A 14,604-nucleotide genomic window follows, 5' to 3' on the forward strand; every position below is an offset into this window, starting at 1 on the left:
AACTCAGAAATCCGCCTGCCTCTGCCTCCCGAGTGCTGGGATTAAAGGTGTGCACCACCACTGCCTGGCAAAATTTTATTTTTGAGGGAGACAAAGTATCCAACAAAACAGAAGTGCCAAGGACCTCTGAGAGTCCTATGTGTTGTCTGCTGTCTCCCCCAGAGCACAGGCCAGGCAGTCTAAGGAAATACCCAGGGCGTGTAAATCATGGATTCTATCAGTTCTGAAAGCTGCAATCTCTTTCACTATTTCTCCTGCTTAGCTGAGCTGAGAACTTGATAGGAGATAAACCCTTCGCTACTTGTTCTAGTTGGCTGAGGATTTTTGGGGGGGGGGGCATGGGGCACCTGAGAGTCGACTCTGAAAGGGTCACCTGAAACCTCATCAAGATAAATGAACCAAACATTCAGGAAATGGAAGTTTCAACAGATACACACATGCTGACATGCACTTTGTTGGGCTGCTAGGTTTAACGGAGCTGCTCTTCCAGGGCCTGCCTGGCCAGTGGAAAAACAGTTCTGAAGTTTTGAGGAGATAAAGGGCTCATCTCCCTAGGTGCAAGTCTGTTAACTCTCTGCAGAGGATGAGGCAGGAGGACTGTGAGTTCAGGCCAGCTTGGGAATCACCGCAAGCTCAAGGCCAGTCTGAGCATAGCACCCACTATTCTCTCCCCTGACTGTTCATACTGTTAATGGGGCCATCCCCTCTATCCCCATGCCTCCCCTCTCTCCCCTGTCTCATTCTCTACCAGCAGGAAGGGTTTCCACTTACCTGAGAGTCGGCTCTTGAGTTTCATTTTACTGTTGCCCTGTTTGGGGCTTTCCAAGTTGTTCCCTTTGGATTCCTCAGAGCTGCCTACGTCCTGAGACTCTTCTGACCCGAGCATCTAAAAGGCAGAGCAAAGAGCTGATGGGAGAGGCGAGGCCTCCAATGGGTGGTTATCTCAGACAGACTGGAGCAGCAGCAATACAAATGTCACATGAGAGAAAAGCCTCACAGGATCAAAGTCCCACCCTTCAGGTCACCCGTGTACAAGGAACTGGCAAGGTCCACCAGGGAGGTTTCAGACTGGAAAGGACCCCGGGGCTGTTTCCATTTCCATTTTGCCTGGGAAGAACCTGGTCAAGGTGACCCCAGGGTAGTCAGTGGTGAGGCTAAATTGAGAGTCCCACTCTCCTGGTTTATGGCTTAGGGACTTTTGTATGGTGCAAATTGCCACAAATAAATCAGAAAGCCAAACCTGTTTCTAAGACACCAGTTTATGTCAACGACAGACGGTATATGCTCTGGAAATGTGGTTTTAGGGCATTTTTTGCCATTATGGAAATACTGAAGAGTATACTGTGAGGACTCCTTAGATGATCTAGACCAATCACTGGGGATGGGGGCAGGGCGCTCTGGATAGTCAGGAAACCAGCACAAGGTAGAAGGCTTTACAATCATCTTTTAATAGAAGAAGCTAACTCTAGCTGGGCAGTGGTGGGGCGTGCCTTTAACCCAGCCTTTGGGAGTCAGTGGTGGGTGGATCTGAGATTAATGTGCTAAAATGAGGATAAAAGCGTAGTATAGAAAATATGCAAATGAGTAATATGGTCCTTTATTGTCAGGTACTATGGGCTGCATATAACGACATATGCTGGATGTTTACATCTCGTGGCACAGGCTTATGTCAATATCAACATACGTTGCACTGCAATGCCACTAAGTTGGAATTTTTCAGTGCTGCTGTAATAATCTTCTGGGGCTTCCCTCTGCGAACGTAGCCCACCGATGGCTGAAATGCTATGTGCTACGTGTGCTGCGCAAGTGTATTTCTTTCAGTCGACCCACGCTGTTCCGTGTGCCACACTCCTGATTCTGAACTGTCCAGGTTCTGTGGAAGTGTCAGTCAGCTCAAATGTCTGTAGGCAGGTGTTTGGCATTTGATTCCAGGAAGGGACTTGGAGAAGATGGCCCCAAAGGCCATGGTATCAGGTGCCCCAGAGATGCCAACCATGCTAAAATATACTCTGATAGACTGGACAGCAGACTTGGGTATTTGAGAGTACTTCTTAATGGTCGGAGCAGGCATATGTACTAGAGAGACAGCTCAAATCAATAAAGGGCCTCTCATACAAGCCCCAGGACTTGAGTTCAGATCCATAACACCCATGTAAAGAGCAGAGAGTGATGGCCAGAGTCTAAGCCCAGCCTAAAAGGGAAGGAGGCAGGGGCTAGGGATGCGAGTGAGGATGGAGGTGTGCAGAGATGGAAAGGTCTTAGGAGGTTTTTGAGAGATGGTGTCTCAAAAATTAATGTGAATGGGCTGGAGAAACCACTCAGTAGTCAAGGGGCCTCCCGTTCCTCCAGAGGACCCGAGTTTCGTTCTTAACACCAAGTTTGTGGTCTTACAATAGCCCGTAATGCCAGATCCAGTGAACCCAGTGCCCTCTTCTGGTCTCTGTATATCCACATGCATATAACAGGTACATAAGAATAAAAATAAATCCTGAGAAAAGAGGAAGTTGGAGCGCTATTGGGGAAGACACCCAGCATCAACCTCTGGCTTCTACCAGCATGCGCACATGTGTAAGCCTGCATGCATGCACATGTATGTACGCCTACATGAAACTCACATCCCCCACTAAATTCAAGGAAGGATAGATTTAAAACTTATTAACTATATCAAATAATATGCTACTCTTTGGAATATTTTCTTTTGAGGTGATTTTAATACGAGGGGGAAAAATTCATATTATAAAATAGATAAGCTTCTCTCATATTTACAAAAATGGAAATACAACTATAACTATTGAAATTATAAAAATTAGTTTAAATATAATATCAATAAAAATGGCCTATGTGCCAACAGTACATAGGTGGGAAATGGGTAAAACATTTCATAGCGAGATCAAAATAATCACACATCTGCAATGAAATTGATGAAACACGTGAAAGACTTCAATGAAGTTAGGATGTATTATTGAGATGAATTATGAGATGTAGAGAGAGAGAGAGAGACATGGTATACCCATGGATATACCCCTTGGTTTAACATTAAAAAAATATCGTGATGTCCATTCATTTTAAATTGTTTTGTAGATTCATAGGAAACCCTGAAAACCTTCCCATATGTTGTAATTAAAAACCAGTGAACTAATTCTAAAAAAGAAAGAAAGAAAGAAAGAAAGAAAGAAAGAAAGAAAGAAAAAGATAAGCTTCATGCTAAGAATTGAACACAGGACATGTGTGTATCTCTCAGGACATGTGTGTATCTAATCTAGAGTATAAACTATAAAAAGCATTTAAAGCTAGCTAAATCCCAAGTGAGCTGTCTTTTATGAGGTGACTATTTATATCAGCTTTATATATTATTTGTATGTTTGACAATTCCCTTTCTTCTTTATGATAAAGTATCTTCTCAGATAAGAATGAGGAATAAAGGATCAGAGAACAAAGAGATGTGAGCAAAGTTTTGGAGGGGGCATTGGGAAGGAAAAATAATCCTGTCATGGTCAACAGCGATAACGAATGTGGCTCACTAATTTACAATGTCAGGGACTGGTGGGTGTCCAGGGTTAGATCACAAAGGGAATCCTGTGAGTGATTTTATAGGTTCTCCTGGCCTCAATGAAAACCCAGTAAAAAGAACCATCTAGGGCTGGAGAGATGGCTCAGGGGTTAAGAGCACTGATTGCTCTTCCAGAGGTCCTGAGTTCAGTTCCCAGCACCCACATGGTGGCTCACAGCCATCTGTAATGGGATCCAGTGCCCTCTTCTGGTGTGTCTGAAGACAGCTACAGTATACTCATATACCTAAAATAAATAAATTTTTTAAAAAAAGGAAGACTGTATAAAAATCTACTAACTAATGATAATAATAGTAATAATAATCAAAGGAAAACAATAACAAATCACAAAGGAAAAATCACTCTTATAAAACAAAATAAATAAATCTAGCGTTTTAAAACAAAACAAAAAAAACCCCAAACCAAACAACAACAACAAAAAGAACCATCTAGACTATAGGAGACCAAGAACCATGCAAACGGGTCATTCAGAGAGATGAAGAAAGTCATGGAAAGAGGCAACTCCACTGTGAACAGCAGTTCCCAGAGGTAGGCATAGACTCATAGTTCACTTGAAGAAAAAGGTGCTCTCTGTCTGCCAAGTCCCTGGTGGCTTTGGGGCTATTGAATGGATAGAGGCCAAGACCAAAAGCAACAGCCAGCTGGGCAGAGAGGCTTGTGCCAAGGAAGGAAAGCCACCCTGAGACCCTGTTTCTTGAGTTAGGGATAACTTTTTTCTGTTCTCCTCCATCATTCCAGCACAGCCCACGCCTTTCCCAGAAGCAGAGTGACTCTTGAAATGACACATAAACTCCTGAGTCTACGAGAAGGACCTTTCCACGGCTGTCCAGCCATGGCAGAGACCTCATCTACTCAATTCCCAGTGTCATATTTACTCCGTGTGATGGTTTGTATATGCTTGGCCCAGGGAGTGGCACTATTAGAAGGTATGTCAGTGTGGGTGTGGGTTTTAAGCACCTCATCCTAGCTTCCTGAAAGCCAGTCTTCTCCTAGCAGCCTTCAGATAAAGATGTAGAACTCTCAGTTCCTCCTGTACCATACCTGCCTGGATGCTGCCATGTTCCTGTGTTGGTGATAATGAACTGAATCTCTGAACCTGTAAGCCAGCCCCAATTAAATGTTGTCCTCATAAGAATGAGCAATGTCACCCAACTAAGACACTAGGATACTGCTCCTTTTATCCTAAGACACTATAGCTAAAGCAATAATAGATATGAACAGTCAACATGTATACGTGTGTGGTTCATTTACTATGTTTTTTTTTTATACCATTTCATTTTTCTAGCAAATACACATTCCAAGATAAACAGTAATGCTCACCTGATAGACGAGGAAGAAAACAGAGACTCTTAAGTAATACTGGTTTGCTTATAACATTCAAGGCCTACAACAGATTGCATGGGAAGGATGAATCTGAAACTAGTCCTGACTTACAGGAGGCCACATGCACTAAATCATATCTGGACATGCCAAGGAAATGCCATGAGCCTTCATTTGCAGAAGCTGATGGGCAGATTTCAGGCAGATTTTAACACAGAGGTCAATCGAGGCTTCAAGGAGAATATTTTCTCTGGCCCACAATCTCCCAGCACAACAAAGAATGAAATGATATTTAGTTTCTAAGGCTCACAAGTTGTGAGATTTCTTATGCCAAAGAAATCTTATGGTAAACTGTAGCTAAACCAAGAATGGTTCTAGATACACCACAGAGCACTTTAAAGGCCATACCACTGAGATGAAGACAGGAGTGAAGACTTATATGAGGACACTTCCTGGAAGTGTTAGCCTAGGAATGTTAGCCCCTTTCGTGGTACCATAACATGATGCTACAGGGGTGGTCTGAATAAAGGAAACCTTGCTGGGTGTGGTGGTACACACCTACAATCCCAGAACTCCTTAGGTGGAGAAGGGGGATCCAGAATTCAAGGTCTTCCTCAGTTATATAGTTATAGTCCTTGTTACTGTGGATGCTGGAGAATCCAATCTTGGGGAGCCAGTACCTGGTGTCACTTGCTGTGTCACTCCCATGACCAAGCAGCCCTTCTGAAGGTCTATTCATAGTAAATAGCCTGGTGCAAAGGTGACAAGGTCCTATGAAGGTTTAAGCACCTCTCATCAGGCGCTCCCTCCCAGTACCACACAGGGCTAAGATTCCAACACTGGCCAGAGCAAAATATTTCAGTTTCAATAGAGCATTTCCTCCCCTAATAGAAAACTGGTTTGTCACACTTTATGGCTCAGAACTCAATGAACAGGAAGTGGGCTATGGAGACGCATTAGCTGCAGTTTCTAGCAGGAAGCTGTGTACAAAGCCGTGTACTTTTTCACGACAATGAGCCTCCCCTTAGTCCTATGCAATAATAGACAATAGTCTGGAAATGCCTGCACTAAGAGAATCATTTTGCTGGGCCCATTCACTCCTCCAAATTTGCAGAACAAAGGGCTCTGCTCTGAAAATGGCTTTGTAGCTGTTCTAGAAGGAAATTAGCCTGAAGTTCTGGAAGGTGTCAGTTCAGTCTAGCAGTTAATAGGGTCTACAATCGTGAGAAGTTTATAATTCGTGCAAGGCAATGCTATTATACTCCTGAAATCTAATAGAACTTTCCAGTCCCTCATCTATCCTACCATCTGTGAAATTCTCTCTTAGTAAAAAAAAAGGCAGTTTTAGCTTCAGGTGTTGCAGGAATGGAGGTGGGCAGAGAACCCAGCCATGAGACACACATCCTGGTTGCATCATTTTATTCGTGATATATGCCAACTCCTGTGAGCATCAGTGTCCCCATCTGTGATATGGCACTGCAGGGGAGAATTCAACTATGTCGATTTCTGATTTATGGAGGCAGGCTTCCCTTATAAAGCCACACTGACCAGCTGAGGAAGGAAAAACGAGGGGGAGGGAGAGAAGAAAGAAGACAAATGAATAAACAGGAGACTACTCAGGACACCAATCAGCAATCAGATGTGAGTGGAAGGATCTGACCCAGGTGGAATCCTAAAACTAAAAGCTGGGCAGCAATCCACTTTGCATAGAGACCCCGCCCCAAGCTCGAGCTGCACACAGCACAGGGGCATTGTGGTCCTCCAGAGCAAGAAGGGCTAAGGGGAGGGACATCACGGGGCAAAGTGATGGTTGCAGGCGTCCACTGTGGGCTGATTCTGAGGGAGATTCCTGAGGGCAAGGGATGACTAAGTCAAACTTGGTGTGAGTCAGAGTCACTGACTCACACAGTGCTGCAAGACCCAAGCCCTAGGCAGCAATGCAAGGGCAGCCTCTGGAATACCCCACTGCCCTACATCAAAGGGGAGCGGCTTGAAAGGAAGCTAGACCGAGTTGTAGGGTTCTCAGTTCTCCTGTGCCCTCCCCCGACCCCCAGTTTTCCTGTGAGAGGAGGAAACCAAAAGCTTCCCAGGTGGCTACCAGACAAAAGTGAGGGAGGTTCATTAGTGTGTGTGAACCTGTCCCACCCAACAGATAATCACACACGCAGGAAACATATACTGCGGGTTATTGTGCCCATGATCCGTGAATGGAGTGCTGATGCCTGAGGCTGTCCTTCTTTGTGGAAGTGGAAATAACCAATCACATTTACTTTGAAAGGGACAAGATTAGTTTCTAACAGTCATCTAGGGTTAAAGTGAGGACGCAGCGAATGCACTAGCAGAGACCTAATGGGAATCTCGAGGGTGGTGGAGGGGAAGGTTGAGTTATAAGAACAAAACCAAATGCACACAGCTCAGGCTTCCCATCCTCAGGAGGCTTTAGGGTATCTCTGGATTTGATGGCTCATGGTGGCATGCACGGGACAACTCTAGACTGGTCTTAGTCTCCCATGCACAGAAAGTTAGCAGGTTTAATTTGAGAATAAGTAGAGACTGAGTGGGAGTCATCCCACCATATTTAGAAGTTGAAGAGAAGCCACCATATTTAGGGATTGAATATGGGGGAGGGGGCTTGTTTTTAAACAAAACCTCAATTGTTCAATTTTAACAATGAAGACTTGGGAGTCAGAAGCTCGGGTGTAAACCAGCTAGCACAGAGAGGCAAGGAAAGCACCCAGCTGGCCTTCCTTCCCAGCTGGTGCCCCAGAAGCAATGCCCACCTCTCACGAAATCTCAAAAAACAAAACAAAACAAAAAAACAAACCTCTTTCAAACTGAGTGCCCCTCCCTTGTACTTCCTGTATGTCTCTCCCTTCATTCTCCTGGTTTTCTCTTACTCTCTCTCTCTCTTTTTTTTTTCCCTTAGTAATCCTATGTTCATTTCTTGTCAATTGGTCGCTTGCTCCTCCTCTTGACCTATAGTTGACTTCATTTAATCCTATTTACAATCTTCAAGCAGAAAGTTCTTAAATCAAAGGTGTGTGCTAAGGCCGAGCCACACCACAACTGAAAACAGGTTTTTCCAGTAAATAGCACAATCTCCAGGTTCACAGTGTGATCAAATATCCTGCAACTGAGGCTGCTATCAAATCACCGCAAACCTAATAGCTAAGAAAGCAGTGGTCATCGCAAGTGAACTGAAGCACACAGGAGAACCAGGCAGGCTGCGTTCAACACCAGGGACCTGAAATCACACTGTGGACTTCCATCAGAGTAGTGGTGGTAGAGAAGAAAAACTAAAAGAAGACATGAGGATTAGCTACTGGAAGGGGGACATTTTCTTTGAAGATGAGCTCTGAGAGAACAGACTGAACAGTAGTGAGAAGTTTGGACTGAGGGGCTGGGTGTACTCCAGTGCCAATCTGAGGGAAGAGGATGCGAGTCTGTAGAGCGTCCATCTCTCTAAGCCCTTCTGCACCATAGGACTTAGAGAGGGAAAGGGGACTGATATACAAGAAAGTCCTGACCTGGGACTGAATCCTACACCCTTGAAACCTAAAACCCAGCTGTGCTACCTTTAGCGAGGGTCTAAATTGCCTCTGACCCCAAAATCACTTGGTTTCTGAAGAAAACACTTTCAAAATGAAGAACATGTCAGACTTTTTTTTTAACAGTTCTCAAAATTGTCCTAGGGAAAACAAAATACCAGAAGCAGATTTTATCTGGAACAAACACCATCTCTAGGTTAGAGTTTGTCCCCCATTTAAACTTCAAGGGTACAGGGCTAACAATGTGATGCAATTATTGGCTCATTGACATCTCTCTGGAAAGTGAAGAATGCGAGACTAACACATCCGATGTCGTTGGAACTGAAAAAGCCCGAGTGTTTCACGGGAAGCAGTCTAGTATATGGATGTCAGAAAAAAACATCTTTATTTTTTCTGACTACCACATCAAGAATCTTATTAGCCAAGATGGAGCAACATAAGACATAGGAGAAAACAAGGAAGGCCATTAACTAAAAGCAAAACAAAAGAAAAAACTCAAAAATTTTTCTTTTTCAAAAGAAAAACTCAAGGAAATTTAAATTTAAATTTAGATGACAATTACTTTCAATTGATTCTTAATTTTCTTAGGTTAACAGTCTGTGAAGGGAGTTAGGTTAGTGGGCACTCACTTGATTATCATTATTGCGGGACATTTTTTTTTCACTGTGGAACTGCCAAAAAAGCATTATTTTTTAATAAAACAATCCATGAGTGCCCAGATTCCATTTGTGGGAGCAGAGGAAGCCACTCAGTGCTATCCAGGAATCAACCCTTTGGGTCCATGCTAAAAGCTACCTTGTAGTGATGCTCTGTAGCTGCTGTTCAAAGCACGTAAGAGATCTCCTTAAATGCACTGTGACTCATCTAACGTTTGGCTCCTGCAGCCCCACAAACAAACAGCACAACTTTCATCTCCAACTTTCCCACTGCACAAGAATATCTATCTGGTCCCAAGGAAGATCTCAGAAGGAATGGTCACTCTCACTCCACCCTGGGCTCTTTACGGTTCCCAACACTCAGAAAAAGAAAAAAAGCCAAAGAATCTGCAGATGTGACGGAGCAGAGTCCAGCTCTCCTCCCCGGGGAAGCTGGGCTGCTGCACCCACTGGTCAGGATCCACAGGAGAGAGCAACGTGACTTCCCTTTCATGCTTCAGTCACAGGAACATGGTTTTTAGGTTGCTAAGTGAAACCCATTTTCCAAATCTCTGGGGCAGATGTGTGAGTGACTGAAAGAGAACCAGATGGTCATCAGAGAGGCCAGGACTGGAAATGAATAACCATTCATACAGAGGGAGTCAGAGCAACAACACACACAGACATACACATACACAGACACATACAACCAGGCACATACGTATACACACAGGCACACACAAATGTACGCACACACATAGGCACACATACAAATGCATGCACAGACACACAGACATACACAAATGCATGCACACACACACAAACACAGACAGATACACACATAGACACATGCATGCACATACACATACATAGACACACACATCAGATACATATGCATGCACATACACATACACACACAAATGCACAATCATACAAAGACACACACACAAAATTTATTCAGCACCAAGTGGCAAGGAACCTGTGACTTGCATGTAGAAATTACAAAAACTCTACCACACTGCTGGACCATTGCTTTCCCAAGAGAATAGCTTGGGACTAAAGAGAAAAGCAGCAGACATGGAGAGACGGATTTGTTATTCCTGCGTGCTTTGGTCCATGCAGAACATAGGAAGTGTACACAGCTCAGACACCCTCAGAGGCAGCAGGGGGAAGGGCAGCTGATGTCCATGGAGACATCCAGGCTGTGACTCTGCAAGTGAAATAATATCAACCTTGTTTTGTATGCGCCTGTTCCAGTTTCCACCCATTCATCACCCCCTTTCTCCTAAATTCCCACCCAGCAAACCTAAAGGGGCTTATAGGACTGTGTTGGGGATTGTTTAGATGATTTCATGCACACAAGTTAAGTAACTATCTTGGTTCCATAGAAAGCTGTGGTATATCTTACAGACCCCGGAACTTCGTCGTCATTAGCCTTTGCGTGATCCTCTTATGGGAGGTTTGTGTGACCTGCTTGAAAAGAGGACGGTATCCTTAGGGTCTTTGCATTCTGTAAGTGCAAACGTGAGTGTGTGGATGGCAGGGAGGACTTGCACGTCCCTCCTTAGTGCACAATTCAAATGGTGGCCGACGGGCACGCCAACATTCTCAACCAAGTAAGCTTTGCTCTTGGCTTGCCCTGTCCCTCTGACCTTGCGGGTGAGAAAGCATTGGTATCTGGAGCTTTTTTTCTAGATTTTTCTAAATTTCTGGACTGGGAAGAGAAGGGGCTCCCCTAAGGGTCACTCCTCAGCAGGAGCAGGTGGGCAGCTCCAACCCTGACAGATCTCTGACAGCACAACTATGATAGCTTTACTCTCAACTTACAGCAACAGAACAGTGTGAATGTCTCCTGTGTGTGTGTGCGCGCACAGAAAAATCTCAAGATGGTCAAAAAGCATGATAGAAGGCATGATTTAAGAAAAGATAAGATTAACAAAAGAAAAGAATAGGCTAGGCAGAAGCTGGGCCCTGGATTTAATTGGTAGCATTGCAAAGTAAGTAAATAAACAAAGAAACCAATATATTAGTAAATGGCATGTGAGGAGGCAAACAGGAGGTGTGGGAGGGGCAAGCAGGAGGCATGGGAGGAGCAAGCAAGATGTGTGGGAGGAGCAAGCAGGCGTGAGAGGGGCAAGCTGGAGGCATAGCAGGAAAGATGCAGATAAGCTGTGAAAGTTCTCTAAGCCAGCAGCACTGGTTCACGTGAACTTGCTCCTGTAAAAAAAAAAAAAAAAAAAAAAAAAAAAACCCAGACTCCTGTGGATTGTGATACTAGACAAAGCTTGTTCTGACTGGCCATGATCCATAAAGGCTTAGGTAAAGAGAAGAGCGTCATTGTGGATGGCTCTGCATCACTGTGAAGTTCCACATACAGTGCCCTCAGGGTCATCTGCTGCCCTTTACTGACCACCATGAGCTTTACTCTGAATTCTCTGTTTCTGGGAGTTCTGAATTTACATGGTTTGACTTTGGACCTGTAGTCCTAAGGGCATGTCTTTAAGAATCCGACAAGAAACTGTAGACGTGATAGGCAGAGCCTACAGGAAACAGCAGGAGAGGCTGGTGCCAGGGCCACCAACTCTCACCCACAGAGGGCCTCAACAAACTTCTGCTGGAGGCTGAACGTTGTAAAACGCTGATGATGGTTGGTTTCTTGGTGCACTGGCAAGTCCTCTGGTTTAATGATTGCCTGTGCTGCTATCACACTACAAGGGCAGAGCTGAGCGAGGAACAGAGACTGGTCATCAAAGTCAGAAGCGGCAGCCACCTGGCCTTCATAGTTGCTGACCCTTCATCTCAAGGCCTAGTCACACTCTGCTCTCCTCCCCCATCTCTTCACCTAAAGTTGTAAAGAAACTTGAGCATCTGTCAGAAGCGTGCCTTGGCAAGTAGAGGCAGAAACCGATGTGTAGAGATAGGTGGGAAGCCATAGGTTCACCTACATGGCCTGCTTTTATTTTAAAGTTCCATTTTAAACAACACCATTGAGAGCTCTGCACGAAACAGCCGAGTCTGTCCATCTTAAAAAGGGATGCTTGCTATGCATTATGGGTCTTTTCTGGCAACATCAAAGTTGGTTACCGGTCTGGCCACTTTACCAACAAGCATGCTGCCTGGAAGGAATGGAAAGGGTCTGTCCTTGGTCCCTTACGCTGGCCTCAGTGGTGATGAAAGCAAAGAAAATGGCTTGGGGACAAAGGAAGCAGAGGTAGCTTCCAGGCCTGGAGTTTCTCGGGAGGCAGAGGTTTCTGTGGGAATTCCCCAGAGGAAGTATAGAGCAGTTGAGAGTTGACACTCTGCGACAGAGAACAGCCAATGAGAAATAGGCCATGGCAGGAGGGGTCAAAGGTGAACAGAACCCAGTTTACAAAACCATTCAAGGGGAGCCCTGCCTTCAGAAACAGCATCAACCAAGGAAAGGGAAACTCCATCTTCTCACTCTCTCTCCCTTCCTGACCCCCCCAGCACCCCCCCCCCGGAGCCACTGCTTCAAGTACTTGGCACCACATGGCAGTGCTGGCTCTGCCCACTGAAGACCATTGACTTCAATCTCTGCCTTCCTGGTTTTTTGACATGGGCTCTTATTGTTCCATTCTCAGCTGGGCCAGCAAAGTGCTCTACACCTATCTGCCTACCTCCAAACCTTCCCTCTCCCTCACTGCCCAAGGATCCCAACATGGAAACTGCGTCTGTCACTCAACTACAAAGCCACCTGTAAGCACATTTCTCATAAAAGAAGTCCTAGTTCTTTAGTCTGGATTAAAGGCCCAGCCTGTGCATTTGGCGCAGTAGACTTCTCGTTCATCTTTGAACAGGGTGTGCTATGCTCTTACACTGGAAAGCCACCCATTTCTGTGGGTGATTTTGTGGAAATCCAATGAAATAATCAAATACTACCCTACCAACCTTGAAAAAGTTTTGGGTCATGCTGGGCACAGGGGCATATACCTTTAATTCCAGCTCTTAGAGGGCAGAGATCTCTGTGAGTCTGAGACCAGCCTGGTCTACATAGTGAGTTCCAAGGCAGACAGAGCTATAAAGTGAGACCCTGCCTCAAAAAACAAAAACAAAAGACTGCAAACAAACACCTCCAAAACAGAAGCCACAGCTGTCTCTCACTACAGCATATGGTTCGGTATCACTTATAACATACTCATCACTCAGCAGTGGAGATTGTAAAATGTACAGAAATAACAGTAATTCATGCTGGGCTACAGTAAACGCTGGGAGAGGAGAGGAACACTCTAGAAAAATGATGGAGCTGGCTACAGGGCAGGCTGACCCATACACTGGCTTGGCCGTGGGCACCTGCGAGGCCATGTGATAAACGTCTGTGGCTGGACGTAGTATCGGTGGGAGGAATGTTAGGAAGAATTAGAGATGTCTGCCCAGGGAGCTAAGACGGCTGGCTGGTGGGTCAATAACACCAGTGAAAGATCATGGCACAAATATTAAGAAAATAGATATCTTTGAGGGGAAACAAGGACATAGTATCAAACATGAGGGGGGGTGGGAGGTGTGGGAGGAGGGAGGAGAGAGAGAGAGAGAGAGAGAGAGAGAGAGAGAGAGAGAGAGAGAGAGAGAGAACGAACTAGAACGCACTTTGTTGCAAGTCATGAATCAGAGGATGACTTTCTGACTCTGAGTGCTAAAAGGCCAAGAGAACATTCAAAATAAGGCTTGAGTGGAAAATAAAATCTCCAAAGAAACTGTAGAGTCTTGGTAGGCAAGAGGTGGAAAGCTGGGCGCTTTAAGTGAAGTACAAGGACCATGGTCTTCTTTCTCTGCAAATGTCATGTTGGGAGCTAAACTACTACTTATGTAAACAGCAAGGCAAGAAAAACAAGCCAACAAAGCAAACAAAAGGCAAGGCAAGCTCTCAGGCCCCCGGGTGTGAGGTGGGAGAATTCTATTGGTCCAGAGCATCTTTGTTTCTTTGAGAAATTTCTGCCCTGGAATTCCACAGCAGAACCCTGACCTCTGCTATTTTGCTTTGTTTTGATTTCCCAGGCTGTGCACTACCATGTTGCATAAGGGGCTAGAATAGAGAAAGTCAAGGAATTCTACCTTTTGGTGCCCAGAAAGATTTTTGTTAAAGTTTGTGTCTTCAGCACCCAGTTACCACTTATCTAATGCATCCGAGCACCACCCACAGCAATTTTGTCACTTGAAGAATGTTTTTGTTACACAGACTTATTTTGTGAGCCTGCACGCATGTGCATGAGTGGGTGCTGGAAAACAGCACGCAGAGTCACTTCTTCCTTCCACTGTGGGAGTACCAGGATGGCTCGAACTTAAGCTCCCAGGCTTTGCAGCAAGACCCTTTACTTACTGAGCCATCTTGCTGGCCCAAGGCTTTCTTAAAAGTCATCACAGATGCCGGGCGTGGTGGCGCACGCCTTTAATCCCAGCACTCGGGAGGCAGAGGCAGGCGGATTTTTGAGTTCGAGGCCAGCCTGGTCTACAAAGTGAGTGCCAGGACAGCCAGGGCTACGCAGAGAAACCCTGTCTCGAAAAACCAAAAAAAAA

At 45.1% G+C, this 14,604-nt stretch overlaps 1 protein-coding gene across 13 annotated transcripts in view; it reads right to left on the minus strand.

Moving 5' to 3' along the window:
• The window catches only part of Pdzd2 (PDZ domain containing 2), a 380,223-nt gene that overhangs the window by 58,985 nt on the left and 306,634 nt on the right, over window positions 1-14,604 (minus strand). For all 13 annotated transcript variants that reach the window (XM_029469417.1, XM_029469409.1, XM_029469405.1 and 10 more), the window contains one exon: window positions 772-886. In XM_029469417.1, the coding sequence (XP_029325277.1) occupies window positions 772-886 (115 nt within the window). The remainder of the gene's footprint in view (window positions 1-771; window positions 887-14,604) is intronic.

This window comes from Mus caroli, chromosome 15, assembly GCF_900094665.2.
Source record: "Mus caroli chromosome 15, CAROLI_EIJ_v1.1, whole genome shotgun sequence".
Taxonomy (NCBI): Eukaryota; Metazoa; Chordata; class Mammalia; order Rodentia; family Muridae; genus Mus; species Mus caroli.